Raw genomic sequence first — 17873 nt, 5'->3', positions numbered from 1 at the left:
TTCTTATTACAGCCACTAAGCCGCTTTGAAAGGTTTCAAAGCAGAAGCCCATTTATACTGATTTCACTGTATTAACTGTAAACATTCATTCATTCATCATTTCCTCTATTTATTGACTTACTTTGTCCATCACCATATCTGGACAGACAATTGTATGTTATTTGTAATGTTTATGTAATTTAATAATTATCATTATGCTGATTTTGAGAATAATGGCTCCAAAGTTCCTTTATGAATTGTATTTTTTGTTACATTCTTTTTGTAAATAATGTAAATGTAATTATTTATATTATTTAATTATTTATCCATTCATTCATAGTAATGTTTATCCTATAGTCCTCCTATGAGTTGTTGACTACCTTCTTTGTCTTCGTCTGGCTATTATAACTATTATATAATATATATATATATATATTATATATAAATATACCAATATACTATACATTTTTTCCTATATGCTAAACATATTCAATTATTTATCCTAGTAATAGTAGGCTGTAATTAATATGAATTAGGCTAATGACGTTCACCAGCTTGAGTTATTAGCTTCACCATCATTTGGTTTATCAGTTAATGCAGAAGTTAAGTAACCAGAATGAAATTGAAAACACTGACCCCGACTGGTGGATAAAATATAAATCCAAGATATGTGTGTGTGTGTGTGTGTGTGTGTGTGTGTGTGTGTGTGTGTATGTGTGTGTGTGTGTGTGTGTGTGTGTGTGTGTGTGTGTGTGTGTGCGTGCTTGCGAGTGTGTGTGTTAGTTTCTAGGGTTTAATGACATGTCACATCCTCACATCATCTCTCGCTTTAACCACATACATGAGATCAGGCAGACAGACAGGTGGACGAGGCGGCTCAGACAGACATCCACATACTTTCTAGTTCATTCCGTCAGTGGACTACATGTAATGATGCTTGTGGTCTTTATACCTCTATAAGCACCATCAGTAGTTCATGGGGGGGGGGCTGATGTGTGACTGGATGATGGAGGTCTCCAGATGTGCTGTATCTTACGGTCTATGCGGGCGGTGTTGAAGCAGCTTCCCTCCGCTCTGTGCAGGCTGCCTACAGCGACCCGCTGCAGCCGGCGGCGCTCAGCAGCAGCAGCAGCCTCAGCATCAGCAGCAGCAGCATCTCCCTCTCTCCTCCGAAAACCCGCCGATCAGGGCTGTCCCACATCTCTGCGTCGTCTGTTGTCAGCCTGCGGGGAATGTCAAATCACGATTAGTCACACGGGAGCCTTCATGTGCCCGACTCGGGGGCTCCGCCGTGGTCCCTGCATACGCGTCAAACATCTCTCACTAAATCAGACGCTGCTGCGATGATCTAGAGCCGGATGTGTCACCTATCCCGCATCTTTACATAATGAAATAGTAGCACATTACACCGCGAGCACGCCTGCGGGTCCAGTAACTGGTCCCGGTGTGAGCGGGACTAAGATCGGACTCACCCGGCTGTAGTCTCCGTATGAAGCGGCGCTCCGCAGGCAGCCTGCCCCGTCTGCATACTTTAATTTGGGCTTCAAATAAAGACTGTAGTTATGAATGAAACCACACGCTATTAGACACACCCACCGCCCGCTCCCGACGCACCACGTGACCAGCACTGATGATGATGATGATGGTGATGGTGGTGATGATGCGCGATGGAGGAGAAAACACGTGCTCATTCATAGCAGTTGCTCATGAATGGCGGCTGCTGACAGGGCGATTGATTGTTTGTCAGTTCTGTTTGGGTTTTTTTATATCGATATAGACATGCTAATAAATATTCTGATATTTTCCATTTGTTTGAGTCTGCCGCTGTTTCCTTGTTGCGATACGAAGTGCAGGCAGACAGATGCGTTTTGTGGAGGTTTTTGTAATCTCACGTTTCACCACCAGGTGGCAGCGTTGCACTTTTGTTCTCAGGTTAAACATACTCAAGATGGAAGCTCCTCATGCAGTTTTTTTCAAAGTGAGATCCAATCCAGACCTTCAGCAGCCCACCGTGAGGCTCACAGAGGACCTAAAGCGAGACAAAGAATACTTTATTTTCACTCTTGTTCAATAGGATGAATCCAAATTTGAGAATGTATTCCTGCAATGTTGTTATCTCCTCAAATACACCCTGCAGAAAGCTGTTATTCATCAAAATCTATCTACATAAATATAAATATATAGTTCTTGGTAACATTTTCATCAACCTGCACTCATTGCGTACCATATTTATTTTGTTTTTTACTTAAAAGAAGGTTCATTAGTCCCAATCCAGTATAAAAAAACACAAACTCAGACATGTAAACACTATTACTTGAAGTTAAATGGTAAAAACTGCTGCAAAATTGCATCATATTTGTTTTGAACTGCAACATAGCAACATCTTTAAATCCCTTTTGTAAATGTTTGTCAAACCCTTGATTCAACTCTGGACAACTGTTCCTCTTAATCAATGAAGCGTGTGTGTGTGTGTGTGTGTGTGTGTGTGTGTGTGTGTGTGTGTGTCCTCTTAATCAATGAAGCATGTGTGTGTGTGTGTGTGTGTTTGTGGCACAATGTTATTATGGTGTCCTGATATATAAAATAATATAACAGATTGATTGATGCACCTGCAGGTTTAGGCCTCTTTGATGATTTGAGTTTCGTTCATTCAACATGACCAAGATAACTCACCTTTGTAAGAGTGTAACTGTAATTTGTTTCAGTATTTAAGTTATTTCTGTTATATGTTTCCATTATTGTAATAATAATATGTCTATCTCTGGTGTTTTTTGCATCACAAACATTTTCCCACTTTTTTCACTCACCTTCTAATCCCAAAAATGCTTCTTGCAATCATACAATCACACCCTCCGCAGTGTACACTCTCGAGTGTGATGTAGAAATGAAGTAGAGGCACAAATGGAAAATGCAAGGTCTAATCTGTGCCAGTATGATAACAGAAAGTGGGAGGACGGTGGGTCTGAGTTAGTAAGTTAGACGTCTGAAGAACCAATTTTATGTTTCTGCACAAAAACTTTCATCCAAAACTGGCTCCAAGCTGGAACAGCTGGTTGAGTGACAGAAATAACAGCACACATGACCAGTTTGAGGGAGAATCAGTTCAGAGCGACCAAAATGACCTACATGTGTTCACTCACTGGAGTTAACCAACATAATGAAGTCTGATATAGATGCAGAAGAGATGCTTTTGTTTCAGGAATGTGACCACATGTCTCATATGTCATGTCTGTGTAAACTTTTATGGCCTCTCACGTCTTCTCCGGCTATGTATCTTACATTCCAGCATATTTATGGGACATTTTAAGCTCCTCAGTCTCTTTTCCACTCGCATAATTTACTCTATGAGCAAAAAGCCTGAGAGACCTCTGAAACATCTGAAACATAAACATAGCATATGTTTTTAAGGACTTGGGACTTGTTTATAGACTTTAGAAGAAACAAATGTTTTTCTTCCAGGGTGCAGCCCTAGTGAGACGTTCATAAGTTATATTTAAAGGTTAATGGACAATGTATTGAACAGGTTTCAGAAGTAGAATATCTTGGTCTTGGAAACTCCACAGATTTTACACATCAAAGTCTGTTTATAGGTCTTGGGGAGTAAAAAAAAAGTTGTATAAAGCCACTACAAGTTTGAAAATGAAAAGAATCTGGTGGTGTGGAGTTAGAAAGAAGTGGGGTTAGCAGACCTCTGTAGCCCGCTCCTCATTTCTACTTTCAGGCTAGCGGCTCGAGGCTACATTAGCTGCTTGGTAGTTGAGTTGCATTGTGGGTAATATAGGCACCAGGTTTGTGTGGATTAAAAAAAGGCAATATCTCTGCTTCCGCTGCATCAATTGTGTTAAGTTTTTAGACTCATTAGAGACATTGCCGCGGTTTACCAGACTCAGTGACACAGAAACTATAAGAAACTGCAAGGTGCCCTTTCATAAATTCTCCTTTGGACCGACATCTTTTTCTATTTGGGGGATCCATATGTGGATCATTTTAAACTCAAGTCAAAGTTTGGTGGTGCTTGTCGTTGAGTTTTTAATTGCATCATTGTTGTACTGGTTTGTATGTATTTTCCTGTTGGGTTTTGTGCGTTTGCAAAGGCCCAACTATAAATGCTGTGGCATTGGTCCATGCTATATGTATACAATATAAATAAATAGTATTTTAGGGTCTGCTGTGCTTTACAATGTATGGGCGAACAGATGGCTGAGGTAAAGACAATGATTAGAAATTCATTTGAAGCAATTCATTCAGATTTTCATCCCAGTTAAGGATGTAAACTAACGTGTTGAAGATCAGTGAAAAGCCATAAATGCTCTCCTCCATCTGTGTTTCTGTATTTTCAGACAACGCAACAGCCATTTGATGATTTTCTCAGTCGAATGAGCTTCTTGTTGAAATATCCAGGACTGATTCCACACATACAAATGTTTCTATCTCTGAAATTCCAGGGACTCTAAGGTGCAACATACCAGAGGATTGAAACATCTGGGAAATGATGCCAGGAGAGGCTGTGTAGGGGTAGGAGGAATGTAGGGGAGAGGGTGAACGCACTGTGTGTGTGTGTGTGTGTGTGTGTGTGTGTGTGTGTGTGTTCCTGGACGGTTGACGTCAGAGCTGCGTCTGTGCACGCTCTGGAGAGCAGGACATCCTGTGGAATTGTTCTCGGCGAGGCCCCGAAGAATGTAGAGCAGCAGACTCTCCCCTTCTCTCTCGTCTCGGTGAAGCATTGGAGTGACACGCTGCCATAGCAATGTTGGGGTGGAGCGAGGAGGGCGAGGGGGGGATCAGGGAGCTCCATCAAAGTCTCAATGGAACATCGAGTTCATCAAGTCACTTAAAAAGGAGAAAAGACCAAGAAGAGATCAGCGTGGGATTCCTTTTGAATTCCAGTGAAGTCAAGATGAAGTTGTGGGTTTAAATTGGATTTATGTGGCCGTAATCTCAAGGACATCTCTCATATTTCTAGAGCAAATTTCCATGAAGCACTTAGAGAAAGACACAAATAGAGATGAGAACACTCTCTAGTGAAACAGCTATGCAAAGGAAAACAGAACAGAAAAGGAGAAGATGCTGTTTTTCTACTGCACAGGTTGGTTGTTTTCAGACAGAAAGACACAATGAGACAAACATGTCTGCATTTAGGAGAGTGTGGAGAGGAGTGAGTGCGGGGGTGGGGTGAGGAAGAGAGGTAGGTGATATGGGAGTGGAGTGACGCAGGCTGGATAAAGTGGGGGTGTTGTGGGTGCAGCTATTTTTAGCCGCCGTGAGGAGACACATATTAGCTGCATTTTCTCTGCCCTCCCCGGCTTCCTACGTCACTTTACTCCAAGCTGCCCCTTTCCGCTGTGCATCATGTGACAGGTGCAGTCCGGGATCCTTCCGTGGAAGAGGAGACGGGACACGAATACTAAACAGCTGAGGATGAAAAGGACTGCAGAGCACAAAGGGCGGCCGTTGTCTGTGAACGTCTCCTCCCACCAGCTGAGCAGTGAGATTATACCGCATCCATAGATGTGCATGTGGTGCACTGGTCAGGGTGTTTCCCCTGCCTCCAGCCCAGTGCATGCTGGGACAGCTTTCAGCACCCATGTCACCTTGAAAAGGAAAAATTATTGAGAATATTCTTTAAACCCTCTTTATAAATATACTCAATTTTATCTCAACCCAATTAAAATTAGAAATTTAAAGACATAATTCAAATTTGTGATTTTGAGCTTTTTTGACTTGACTCCAAGGGTTATTTGTGTCGTTTGAAATAACTACATAAAACTATACAAGCTCTTCTTTATTGTACAGAGGTATTTTAACAGATTAAAATGTCCCATAAATGTGTATCTTACATTGTAGTTTTATATAGTGATTCCTAGCTGCACCAGTGTGCCTTGGAGTTGACAGGTGTGTAATTAAAGTCAGTTGCATTTTCTTTATATAGCACACAATCACATATTTGTATCAGCTTCACAATCTGTACCACATATGGCCCCCCTCTATCTTTAGACCTAAAAAAATAAGCAAATTAAGAAGACTTTTTGACTCACCTAAAGAGCAATTGTCCAGTATCCTGGATGATAAGCAGCTCCAGGTGTGCTGATACTAGTTTTCTGATAATCAAGGTTTCACATTTAAAGTAGATGGCACTGTGTTTGTAGGCCACACAAATACAGATGAGTGAGTGTAGCCCACACAGCAGGCTGTATGTCACACGCCCTGTTATTTTCTTCACACATTAAAAGTGTGCATTATGAGAAAACACCCTATAGTGCAAAAGGGCTATCATGATCATCATAGGAGGTCAAATCTAAACAAAGCCTAAGTGTATTTGTTGTTGGTGGAGATTATAAGTCATTGTAGGAAAAGCACATAAATATTGTGATTTATCTCTGGTAAGTTTTTAATAATGTGAATAACTATTTGAAATATTACAAATTACAATACAGTCTGTCTCAGGACATTTCGACACCATAACAATCTGTACATGTTGTAGTGCTGTGCGGATTGCATCATTTATGAATGGTGAGTGAGGCACAAGAGAGGGCGGAGCCATGTGAGGAAGCGGGCGTGTTGATTGGACAGTACATGCCGGCTGGTCTTGGGGCTCTCGCTTATTGGTTGTGTGTCCCAGGGGTGGGCGGGGCCTATCCTGACAAGGTTGGGGCGTTTTACGCTCGGTGGAGTTGTGCTGCGTCTGTCACAGCCAGAAATAGGTGCTGTTACAGTCTGTTGTGGTGAAGGCGCTCTGTAGTCTTCATTTTTAGATGAAAAGGAAAGGCTTCACACTGTCCACTGAGGAATGAGGAGCGAGACTGAAAAGACAAATACTGTCGCATCTCGCCTCAAGTCAATCTAGCGACCTGAATCTGATTATAATTTGGAGGAGCAGCAGCCTCCGTAGCTTCACCCCGGGAAAGTCTGCATGCTGCGGGGCTGGGGTGTCCGCCGGTCAGCCCACCATGCGTTTGTCCATCACTTCGACCACCGGCAGCCCGGTGGAGCTCATTGTCCCCCGAGGAGAGACTGTGGAGGGACTGAGGACACACATCTCCCGAAAACTCAGACTGCAAACAGACAGAATCGTCCTCTTGTATAGAGACAGGTGAGTTGTGTCTTATGCTCCGTGCAGAAATAAACGTCAGGACGCTTTGGTATATTGACTGTATAATGTGTCTGTGGCAGGCAGCTGACTGCAGGGAAACTGTTGGACCTGGGTGTAGCAGATGGCAGCAAACTGACCCTGGTCCCTGTCATTGAAGCTGGTTTAGTAGTAAGTAAGCACACGTTACGCTAGGGAAAGAAAGAACAAGGGAAAGAACAATTACACTTACTTCCATGCACAGTTTTAATCACGCTCGACTTCACGTACTGTTTTGTTCTTTTTCTTACTGCCACAGTGCTCGACTGCCAGAGCTGAGAGGACCATGATGGATGTTTTAGAAAGTTTAACGGAAGTCCAGGTAAGAGTTTCATGTCTTTCTGTGTGCTGTGATTAAACAGACACTTGTTGAATATGTGAATGAGCTGTGGGAAACATCTTGAAGAATTCCAACTATGCACTGCTGTGTGTTTTCCACATATTTTGTGGAGTAGCATGTAACGCAGCATCTCACCGCTGTCCTGTGAAAACCACGTATCTCAAAAAAAAATTTTTGTTTGTTTTCAGCTTGATGACAATGCATTCTTCAGATAACCCTGTGGGGGTTTCAAATGGTTAATTTTCTAAATACATAAAGGAAAACTTAATCCTTTAGTTTATCTTTAAAAATTAAAAATGAGATATTTGGAGAAACATGGTTTTCATTGGACAGCGACCACACAGTCTTGTTTAGCTGAAAAAACATGCAGACATTATTGCATCATGTACATAAAAAGGAAGTGCACACTACAGCTGATCAGTCATACAGCTACATGTTTCCCTTGAAGAGCGAGATAAAGCTGAGTGCTGTGACCTAAAATTTATTTAAAGTTATAATCCTCAGGAGTTTCATGAAATCAAACCTAATTGTTTATGGTTGGCACTTGTTCTGCAATAGCCACTCACTGTATTGACATACAGTCTATGGTATTTACATTCATTAATTACTGTATCACTCTATATAGTAGTTTTCATGGTAACTGGCGGGGTACGCCATTCCAGCCATTCAAATTCAGAAGGAGGAATTCACAGGAAACAGTGCATGCATGTAATCCAACACATCCAAGATGACGTTTGTCTTGCCAAGTGAGTTTACTTGGCTGTGCTGTAAACTGAACACCAGTTGCTCCTCTGTTGTATTTTTGACAAAGCAGCTGCTCAGTGAGTGTTTGCTGTAGTATTAAACAGCACAGCTGTTACCATGGTGACCATGGGTTATCGTAAATCAACCAGGACTGAAATCTTAAGGATTGTAAATTTACCTCTGAGGTGTTTCTTTCCTGCAGATCAGCGACTTCCTGTCCGGGCGCTCACCTCTGACCATAAACCTGGGACTTGGAGCCCACATGATGTATGTGCAGCTCCAGCTGTCTGCAGAGAACGTGGCGGAGCTGCAGCAACACCGGGACTTGAGAGCTGGGAGCAGCAGCGAGCTTCAAGCTGGACTGCCCACTGCCGTCAAGATGAGCCACCCTAACACCACAGGATCCACTACCTCACCTGCTGCTCCCCAAAGCTCTACTCCAGCCCCAGACTCTTCTGACTCTACATCCTCGATCCAATTTAGAGCTCAAAGACCCAGAACTTCCTTTAACTCAACATCTCCCACCTCCCACTCAACCACCACTGCCCCTGCTGTGAACTGCCATCACCACACATCTCCACATCAGTCCTGTCCTCCCCACTCTGCACACGTTTCTTCTCCTATTCCTTCGACCTCTTCTTTGCCCTCTGGTTGTCCACGTCCCAGCTGTCCACCACAAGCAGCCACACCAGTCTGTTTACCTCCTCCCACTGACTCCATTCCTGGACCCCGGAGTCCAGCGGCAGCCTCAACCTTCAATGAGGTTAGTTTTAACTTTAGCCTAACATATTCTACTGCACAAATCAATCACTGACATGGTTTCTTGTATTATTAGCGTGTATAAGAAACATAACTCGCATAACAAGCCTAGTTTAGAGTTCAAAATGTCCCATTTTTTCAGTTCAGTTCAACAGTTCTACTAGTTTTTATTCTTTGTAATGAATGGTAAAAACTAGAGATCATCTTTACCTACTTGTTTTACAGAGAAATGTTCATGCCTCATCTACTGCAGAGCTGTGCAAGCAGCCAGGAGCAGTCATAGAAAGTTTTATGAGCCACTCTCCAGGCGTCTTTTCCGGGACTTTTTCTGGTAAGTGTGTGAGCTGCAGAGGCCTGAAGACGACACACCAACACAATGAGAATACAGTAGTACAGTAGTCACAGAAAACACTCAAATAAATGAGGCAGGCAAAAAAAAAATACAATAAGAAAAATACAAATTATATACAATAACTGAGATACACTAAATAATATAAATAATAAGAATAAGATAAAAACGGAGAATGGAGATTAATGATAGACAATAATCTTAATTGTAATATAGATATTGAATATACAATGAAAGCGACAGTAACTGTACATTGGTACTACAAGTCAAGTAGATAATATTATATGCTGTACTGCAAGCTGCAGGATTGTACTTGTATATTAAAGCAGAGTTAATTGACAACAGCTCAGTTATGTTTTCTAAGGCTGCAACTAACAATTATGTGTTATTATGTTGAAAATGGCCATTATTAATAGCCATAGCCCAAGGAGATGTATTCAGATTGCTTGTTTTATTCGACCATCAGTCCAAAACCCAAAGATATTCAGTTTACCACTATATGACAAAGAAGAGCAGCAAATCTGACTAAAACGATAAATCTATTATTAAAGTAGTTGCTTTTAAAACAGATCCACTAGTCAATCAATTGAACAATCGTTGCAGCTCTCTGTCTATTGTCACTATTATCCACCTATCCCTCTCTCATCTTCCCCTCCCATCAGGCACTCTGGCCCCATGCAGTCAGAACGGCGTCAGCCATCCTCGAAGCGGCATCGCCATCATTCTCCAGATCCTCAATGACCTCTTCAAAGCGGCCTGCCACCACCAGGGGGCTCCACCCGCCCTTCCTCATCTCCACTGTCCCGCTCCAGACCTTCCGGTCAGCCCACCGCTTACAGCAGAGGAGCAAAGCAAAGCAAAAAGCAAAACACTGGAGACTCAGAGGGCAGAGCACCTCAGTAAAACTCCAGGTGAGCTTCAGCCATTGTATATTGTATACAGTGAAAACATCATATTATACACTGGAGGAGGTACTGAAGATTTCATTCATGATATATCCCTTATGCAAATATATATTTCAGTTGGCTTAAATGACACTGACCAAACTGTTGGTGCTGTGATAAGAGGCCAGTCACACACCACTGGGGGAGTCTGAATTCATGAACCTCAGTGTTTTGTGTGTATGACTTCCCCAGCTGCTCTTCTTTTTTCCCTTTATTACCATTTGTTTCCTTTATTTTGACTTCTTCATTGCTTCCTCTTTTGATTTATTCTCAGTTTTTCTGTTATGTTGTGGTAAACATATATCTTATGATAAATTGAACCAAACAATAACTTTACATGTGGTTATTTCTTCCCTCTGCTGTAGGCGAGGAAAGTCAACCGCTCCACTCATCCACACAGGAGAATCAAGAGTTGCACTGTAAGCTCGAGCGCTTGCAGTTTTTGATGCATCAGAGGCGTCTTCGCAGGCGGACTCGCAGGAACTCACACCTCTCGCAAACGCCTCACCCATACCAGCATCGTCCCTAGTCTCCTGGATGGAAAATACCCACCCACTGTGATAGCAGTGGCAGACCAGGAGGAACCTGTCGTGGAAACCAGAGCTGACCTCTGACCTTGTGGAATGGGTGAAAGAGCAGCAGAGTGCACTCAGGGCCACTAAAGGTTTCTGAGAGGGATGTGTTTGTTCCTATTTTTAAACTATGAGCATTTCTGAAGAATGTAAGCCCAAAAGATCCGAGGAGTCTGATTCCTGCGGCTGTCACTGTACTGAGCACGTTAGCCCATCTGAGTCCGTCCTTCAGTGACAATGGCTCTCATTGTTATGTAGCATAAGTCACAATGTATGTTTTCATGTTATACATCTTAGTGTTTTGTACAAAGACCGTATGTTTATTTGTGTATTCCAATGCCTTAATCGTATATGTCTTGAATGTAAACTGTATTGTTTTGTTCGGTGCAGAGGATGTTCCTCTAAAAAGTTTTTCTTATGCAATATTAAAATGTAAACACGAGGAAGGAAAGATGATATGGCCAAGAATAAAGGATAAAGTTGAAAGACCTGGATATATTTGTGTGTCAAGTTCTTTTCAGACATGGAACACGTAACATGGTGGCCTTCATCTATCCCACACTTGTATCTGAAGATGTGGAGGGTGAACAAAGAGGGTGATAGGACCGTCCCCTGTGGGTGCCACATGTTGCTGTTCACATGGTGTCAGACACACAGCCCTGCAGTCTAATATACTGTGGCTGACCAGTCTGGTTGTTCCACAATCCAGGACACCAGTGGAGCGTCGACTTGCATCCTCGTCAGCTTTCCCTGCGACATGTCAGGCCGGACGGTGTTGAACACACTGGAGAAATCAAACAGCATGACTCTCACAGTGCTACCCGGCCTCTCCATGTGAGCAGAGGCACGGTGAGGCAGGAAGATGATGGTGTCTTCCACTACCACCTTTGGCTGGTAGGCCAACCAGGCAGGATGTCTTCCACAGCACCTCTCCAGACTCAGGTTAAAGATGTGCTGGAGTACTCCACACAGCTGGGCAGCACATCCTTTGAGTACCCTCGGGCTGACGCCGTCAGGACCCGCAGCCTTGCCTGGTTGGGGGCTACACAGTTCTCATCTGCCCCGCTGTGAAGGCCGGTGTGATGACCCCTGTAGAGTTGTTGTTGAGAGCTGCTGGTGGGGGGGGGGGGGACAGGTATGGTGATGTTGGAGAGAATAGGTGGGGGAGGGGAGGCAGTGGGACAGGAGGTTTGAGGGGGGCAGATGGTCCAAAGAGCTGGGGGAGGGGTGAATAGCCACCCCCTCCCCCAGCTCTTCTATCAGTCTCCTTGTAGCTAGTGATACTCCACACATCCTTCACATTGTTCTGCTGGAGTTTTTGTTCCAGCTTCCCCCCTGTAGCTGGCCCTGCTTAATCCTCACCTTAAAATTCTCTGTTTCACCTCCTCCCTCTCCCCGTCTCTGAAGGCCCTCTTCTTCTCATTCAAGAGGAGCTTGGTGCATCTGCTGGCCCTGTTGGAACAACATTATTCACACAGAAGTTGATGTACCCTGTTCTGCAATCCATGAGCTCATCAATGTTGCTCCATGTGAATCACAGAGCACATCGCAGTCTGTTGCTTAAACGCAGCCCTGCATAGCTTCAGTGGTCTCCTGTGACCATCTCCTCGCAGTCCTACTAGTCATAGGATGCTGCTGGACTAGAGCAGGTTTGTACAAATGGAGGGCTATGGAGCTGTATTCAGCCAGGCAGCAAAAGACTGATGAGTTTATGCTCACTAATGGAGTATTTATCAAACTCAAAACTATCAAGTATCAAGTGTCTGTAAGGCAAGTTTTAATAAAACAATTACATTTTAGTGAGATACCTACAATTGAAAGTGCACACACTTTCATTTCAGTTTGGTAATTCATGATGTTTTTGATAAGGTACAAGTATTCTTGTGAGGATAAAATTGTAGTAGTTTAACTTTTGAAAAGAAAAATGTTTGCATATTCACTTCTTTGTTGAGAAGCCACCATTACAGCCACATTATTATTCAAATCAGAGAACATTCCTGGAGGGTTTTCTTTGACTCTTACAGACATGACGTTACACCACCCGGTACAGTAGGTGGCGGTATAAACCCGCCATTTTACTTGGTGACCCGCAATAAAGCAAAGAAGAAGAAGTCATAGAGCAGAGCAGTGAAAAGCGGAGCGCGCTGTTTCTCCTCTCTCATTCGACCTGCAGCCCCGCGCGACTACCACTTGCAACCTGTCAGTGAAAAGGTAATGGCTATTTTGTCATTTTTTTTTTTTACGGATTTCTGTAATGTTAAGAGTAAATTAGACATGTTCACATATATCTACATTTCCACGGCATTATTAACATTTTCGCGATTGTCCTGGTATTAGATATTAAATGCTACGTTTAAAAAAAACACTAACGGTAGTCTTAAATTTGATAGCGACGCAAAACAGTCGGACAATATTAGAATGGTGCTAAAATTGTTTGTATTGTGTTGCTGGAAAAGTGCATAAGTGAGTGAATGAATATAATTTTATTCGCTTATAGGAATAGTTACGCGTTACGTAACGCTAGGAATAAGGCATCGAGCCGCATCTGAAGCTAACTGCTATGTCGGCCAGTGAAACAAAAGTGAGGACCATGAGCTCGGTGCTACAAAATGGCGCTGAAAGGAAAATGCTAGCGAGCTAATCCGCTAATTTAAAGGCACCACGTTTACGGGCCTGAGGCCTAACGTTGGCTCGATTAGCGTATACCGATTGCGGTAATAAATTAAACACTTTTTTTCCCAAGATTAAATCGGAAATGTCTTGTTTTACACAAGCAATAAAGCGCTATGTTACAAAATAATGAGAAAACAATGGCCATCTCGTGTAACGAGGATCACTGACCTACTTTAGTACTGCGTGAGCAGACTGTAATTTCAATGTTTTTATAAAGCGAGGTCGTTTATGTAAATGTTTGCTGGCTGTAGGTAATCTGGTGTTTTTCTTCTAGCTACACTAAAAATGTCGGACGAGGGTAAATTGTTCATCGGAGGACTGAGCTTCGACACCAGCGAGGACACTCTGGCCTCGGCCTTCGGCAAATACGGAACCATCGAAAAAGGTAAATCCCTCGAATCCTTTTCCCCATTATTTATTTTAGTTAGTAAATCATTGCTGTTACAACGCGAAGCGTGTTTTTTTTGTTTTTTTTTAACTAAGTGTTTTACAATAATTGTGATTTCATTGCCTCCATTAGTGGATGTGATCAGAGACAAAGAGACGGGAAGATCTCGCGGTTTCGGCTTTGTGAAGTACGAAAATTCAGAAGATGCCAAAGATGCTTTGAGCGCCATGCACGGCAAGGTAAATGGACACCACACCAGTGATGTTTTTATAATGTTAAGAGTTTTTTATTTTTGCTCTTTATACCAAAATGGCTAATTTGATATTAATCAGTATTAACCACTTACTTGATCACAGTTGTGTGTTTTACTGATGCATGCACACTAAATTTACTAATGTTTGAAGCTACATGGCATATTGAATTTTAAACTAATAACTAATTGCTTTTGTGTTGCAGGTTTTAGATGGTCGGACTATTCGCGTGGATGAAGCAGGAAAGGGGGCACGCTCCAGAGGAAGCTTCGGATCAGGACCACGAGGCGGCAGATTCAGCGGATCCAGGGGAAGAGGTGGGAGAGGTTATGCCAGAGGTGAGAACTGGCTTAGGACTGTTTACTGTTTACAACCATGTTACTCACCTTGTTGATCGATGTTCCTATATGGTCGCTGAAGGTGGTGGATACAACGGAGACAGGGGATATGGCGAAAGGAGTTATGGGGACAGAAGCTTCCAGAGCAGTGACAGGAACTTTGGCAGCGGTGGATACAGGAGTGGTGGAGGAGGAGGATACTCTTCAGGTGGTGGCTACAGAGAAAATAGGTAAGAAACATTTTATTAAATGTCAAGATGAGACCTCCTAGAATTGCTTGCATAAGAGTACATGTAACGCAATATTAATTCTTGTTTGCCTAATTTCCAGGGGTCAGGGTTCATATGGTGACCGCTCTGGAACCTACCGCGATGGATACGATGGCTATGGTAAGCATGAATGATGTTTGTACTGTGTATGTACTGTGAGTTATGTTGGGGCTGTCATTTTCAAATGGCTCCAAATAAACCTGCATTTAAACACTAATGTAATTTTAAACCTAATGAATCTAGTATAACACTATACTCGTTATGAAAAGTTATACTCTAAACATTTTGTTGGCTGTGTTAGGATGAGATTTATAAACACCTAATCACACTCGGCGTCATGTAACATTGAATTTAAGACAACTTCACAGCCCCAACATATGAAGACATGTATCATGTACGCCCCTCAGTCTTGTACCTGAGCCCAAGTTGATGCCTCTCTGTATACGGTTGCCAAATTGCTAGCCCCCCCTCTCTCCCCTCAGCCCCACTCTGATAACGAGGCTGGCGAACAATGAAACACTTAGCGAATGCTGAATGTTGCTTATTCTAATATTGTTCGTATCTAAGCTGATGGATCCCCTAATGCAAAAACTGAGGGAGGGTTTTGGACTGTCAGGTGGGTTGAAGGGGATGTTGTGAAACTCCAGTGTTGGAACTTTCAGTGTCTTTACCTGTGTGCCCACTTCCTATCCTCAGCTGCACACGAGTAAACATCTCCCTGATTCAAGATCATCACTTGGCTGGCTGTATTTCAAAGATGCGCTCCTCAAGAAAAATGTCCACGTGTTATTGCTGACCTTAGTTTTGTAGTTCTGTTGTAGTAGCTCAAGCATCTTTAAAAAAAAAAAATGTAGCCTTTCCTTAACAAACCATGTTACAAATTACAGTTCAAGACTCTTACCTTGCTTGATTGGGCATCTTTATTCCTCAAAGGTCGTTTGTTAACTAAAAGGCATCTGTGTAATCTGATTAGTACTAAGTCCCAATTTGGGGATCAAACAACGGCTCTCCACATGGCTTTTCGTTGAACAGCCACTACCATTGCTGTAGACTTTTTTTGGTCCAGCACGTTAAAAGTGTTTCCTGATTTTTGATTCCTTTAGTTTTTGTTTTATATTGAAATATCCGATGGGGCTTGTTTGTTTTTTTTTGTTTTCCTACTTATTTCCCCTTTCAGTCTCTGACTGACCGACCTCTTGCCAGGTTTTAAACTGAGTGAGGAAAGATCTAATTACTCTTAAACAGGCTTTTGGGGGATTTTATGCTAAATTCCTTTTACTATTAAAAAAACTTAGTTAAGCTGAGGCTCCTGTGTGTTCAATTTCCCAAAAGAGTGAATTCCTTTCAGACTGGTGAACTACACATCCGAAGTGGCCGGCTGTTCATGAAGTCTGTCCAAGGTATCTTCTGTGCTCTGCTCAACATCTGCATTTTAAATGTGCTGTAAAATGGACTAATCTTGTTTAAGTGATTGAAGAAAATGTAACTTCGTTTCCCCAAAGTAATATCTCAACCGGGAACAGTTTTGTACTTTATGTTCTTTGTATGATCAACATTTTTTTTTCTTTGTCAGTTTGGCTTCATGGAGCCTATTAAACAGACTGTGGAAAATAATCTTGATTCTTTTGCCTTTCAAAACTATCGCATGGGGGAGTCTAATGCTGCGTGAGAACCAAGTCACCTGCTCAAAGCACTGAAATTACACATGGATTTATTTTGGAGGGCAGTTTAGTTCTCTTGATAAGATGATAGAGGGATAAGCTTTAATTGGGTGCTTTTTTCTTTTCTTTTTCTTTTTTTATTTTTCTAAAGTCCATTTGCTGAGCTGCCTGTCTGCTTTTCCTGAGATTTCGAAACAAAAGATGGTTTTTGGCCCCGTGAATCCTGTACAGGTCTCAAAACCATCAACTAGCCAAATGTGTTTTTGATAGGAAACTTCTATAGTGATTTGAACTCAAACCTCCAGTGCGGGTTGACCTAAAGTAGCACATGGAAATGCTGGGAAAACATCAGCTGGTGTCTGGTCATGTTAATGCTTCATTACGTTCAAGAGGTCAGCTACTTCAAAAACCTACAAGTCCTTGGAGAGTGAAGTGTTGCGCCTACCAACAAGTGCTCATCAGAGATGAAAGCTGCTCTCTTGCCTAGGTCATATGTGGAGAAAGTAGGCCAATGCACGTGAGGTAAAAATCTCCTTTTGCTTTGCTCACATCCTTCAAACTCAGTTCTCATTGTTTCCATGAATACCTTCAAGTTAGTCGTTTTTAGTCCTCTGCTTCAGATGTCGCCTACAACATGCCATGGCCTCTTCCCTGATTCTTAAAAGTCCATTCAGAAAATGTTTCTATGATGCTCCTCTGGATTGTAGTGCTCCACCTCCTGAGTCCACCAAAAAAAGCATTGGCCTCTTAAGTCGTGGGTAGTATTGTGCTCAGTCCACTTCTGTTCACTCACTTCTAGTCCTCAAATTTGCTCCAGTAATGTCTCACAGCAGTCCTAATTGACGCACAAGGTGTCTAGACTGTATTCAGTTTTTCTTTGTACACTTACATTTCAATAAGTGGTGAGTTTCAGACTTGTGTATAGGATTGCATGCATTTTATTGTTTTTGTCTTATGTCAAATGTTTGTTGCCAGGCTTAATCCATCTGTTAATCTTTCTCTCTAGAATAATCTGACTGTCAGAGGCTTCTCTGGATCTCCACAACTGAAGTGTGCGGCTTTAGATGGCAATAATTGATGCTGTTATCAGGTAAAATCTTGCTTTATTGAACAATTGAGCCTTCACTACTTTTTGCTATTGGTGCAGTCAAAATATGGCTGGCTGATTACATTATCTTACTGCCCTGTTTCAGGTCCAACGTGTGGCATCAGTGGTGCAGCTGTAAGCAGTGGCTACATGGAGGAACCTGCAACTAGAAGTTTGAGGTCTTTGAATATCAAACGTTGGCTTGCCTGAGAGACATTTTTCAAATGTTAGGCTGCTCGCCAAAGTCCTTGATGTCTGATTTTTAAGAGGGAGGAAAAAGGGGCAGGGTGACAGACCTGGACACCATAGTGACTGAACAATTCCCTTTTCAAGCAATGGGCTTTTACATTTAAGATGTACTGTTATCATAATTTTAACACCAATTTAACAAGA

The 17873-nt window shown here is 42.4% G+C and overlaps 2 protein-coding genes across 3 annotated transcripts; both read left to right on the top strand.

Moving 5' to 3' along the window:
• The first annotated feature begins 6552 nt into the window (after window positions 1–6552).
• On the top strand, window positions 6553–11301 carry LOC139296408 (midnolin-like). Its single transcript, XM_070918807.1, has 8 exons — window positions 6553–6644; window positions 6857–7069; window positions 7150–7237; window positions 7365–7427; window positions 8392–8952; window positions 9174–9279; window positions 9960–10208; window positions 10607–11301. Exons 1-8 carry the CDS (start codon window positions 6553–6555, stop codon window positions 10768–10770), a joined length of 1536 nt encoding a protein of 511 aa, XP_070774908.1. The 3' UTR covers window positions 10771–11301.
• Window positions 11302–12929: 1628 nt separating this feature from the next.
• cirbpa (cold inducible RNA binding protein a) lies at window positions 12930–16346 on the top strand. Of its 2 annotated transcripts, none has more exons than XM_070918457.1 (7): window positions 12930–13024; window positions 13761–13871; window positions 14007–14113; window positions 14331–14442; window positions 14546–14693; window positions 14794–14852; window positions 15429–16346. In XM_070918457.1, exons 2-7 carry the CDS (start codon window positions 13772–13774, stop codon window positions 15440–15442), a joined length of 540 nt encoding a protein of 179 aa, XP_070774558.1. In that variant the 5' UTR covers window positions 12930–13024; window positions 13761–13771; the 3' UTR covers window positions 15443–16346. The 2 variants fall into 2 exon arrangements, with proteins under 2 accessions (XP_070774558.1, XP_070774557.1); XM_070918456.1 differs by having other exon boundaries at window positions 14331–14463.
• The last annotated feature ends 1527 nt before the right edge of the window (window positions 16347–17873 follow it).

Source organism: Enoplosus armatus, chromosome 14 (assembly GCF_043641665.1).
Source record: "Enoplosus armatus isolate fEnoArm2 chromosome 14, fEnoArm2.hap1, whole genome shotgun sequence".
Classification (NCBI taxonomy): domain Eukaryota; kingdom Metazoa; phylum Chordata; class Actinopteri; order Centrarchiformes; family Enoplosidae; genus Enoplosus; species Enoplosus armatus.
Note: the sequence above shows the minus strand (reverse complement) of the source record. Positions and strands in the feature narration are given on the sequence as shown.

Excerpts from the sequence above, each read along its gene's own strand:
- LOC139296408 (XM_070918807.1), top strand. The coding sequence starts at position 6,553 with ATGCCGGCTGGTCTTGGGGCTCTCGCTTATTGGTTGTGTGTCCCAGGG. Across the intron at positions 7,238-7,364 it reads TCATTGAAGCTGGTTTAGTA|TGCTCGACTGCCAGAGCTGA; the intron begins GTAAGTAAGCAC and ends TTACTGCCACAG. Across the intron at positions 7,428-8,391 it reads AAAGTTTAACGGAAGTCCAG|ATCAGCGACTTCCTGTCCGG; the intron begins GTAAGAGTTTCA and ends TCTTTCCTGCAG.
- cirbpa (XM_070918456.1), top strand. The coding sequence starts at position 13,772 with ATGTCGGACGAGGGTAAATTGTTCATCGGAGGACTGAGCTTCGACACC. Across the intron at positions 13,872-14,006 it reads ATACGGAACCATCGAAAAAG|TGGATGTGATCAGAGACAAA; the intron begins GTAAATCCCTCG and ends TGCCTCCATTAG. Across the intron at positions 14,464-14,545 it reads TGGGAGAGGTTATGCCAGAG|GTGGTGGATACAACGGAGAC; the intron begins GTGAGAACTGGC and ends TGGTCGCTGAAG.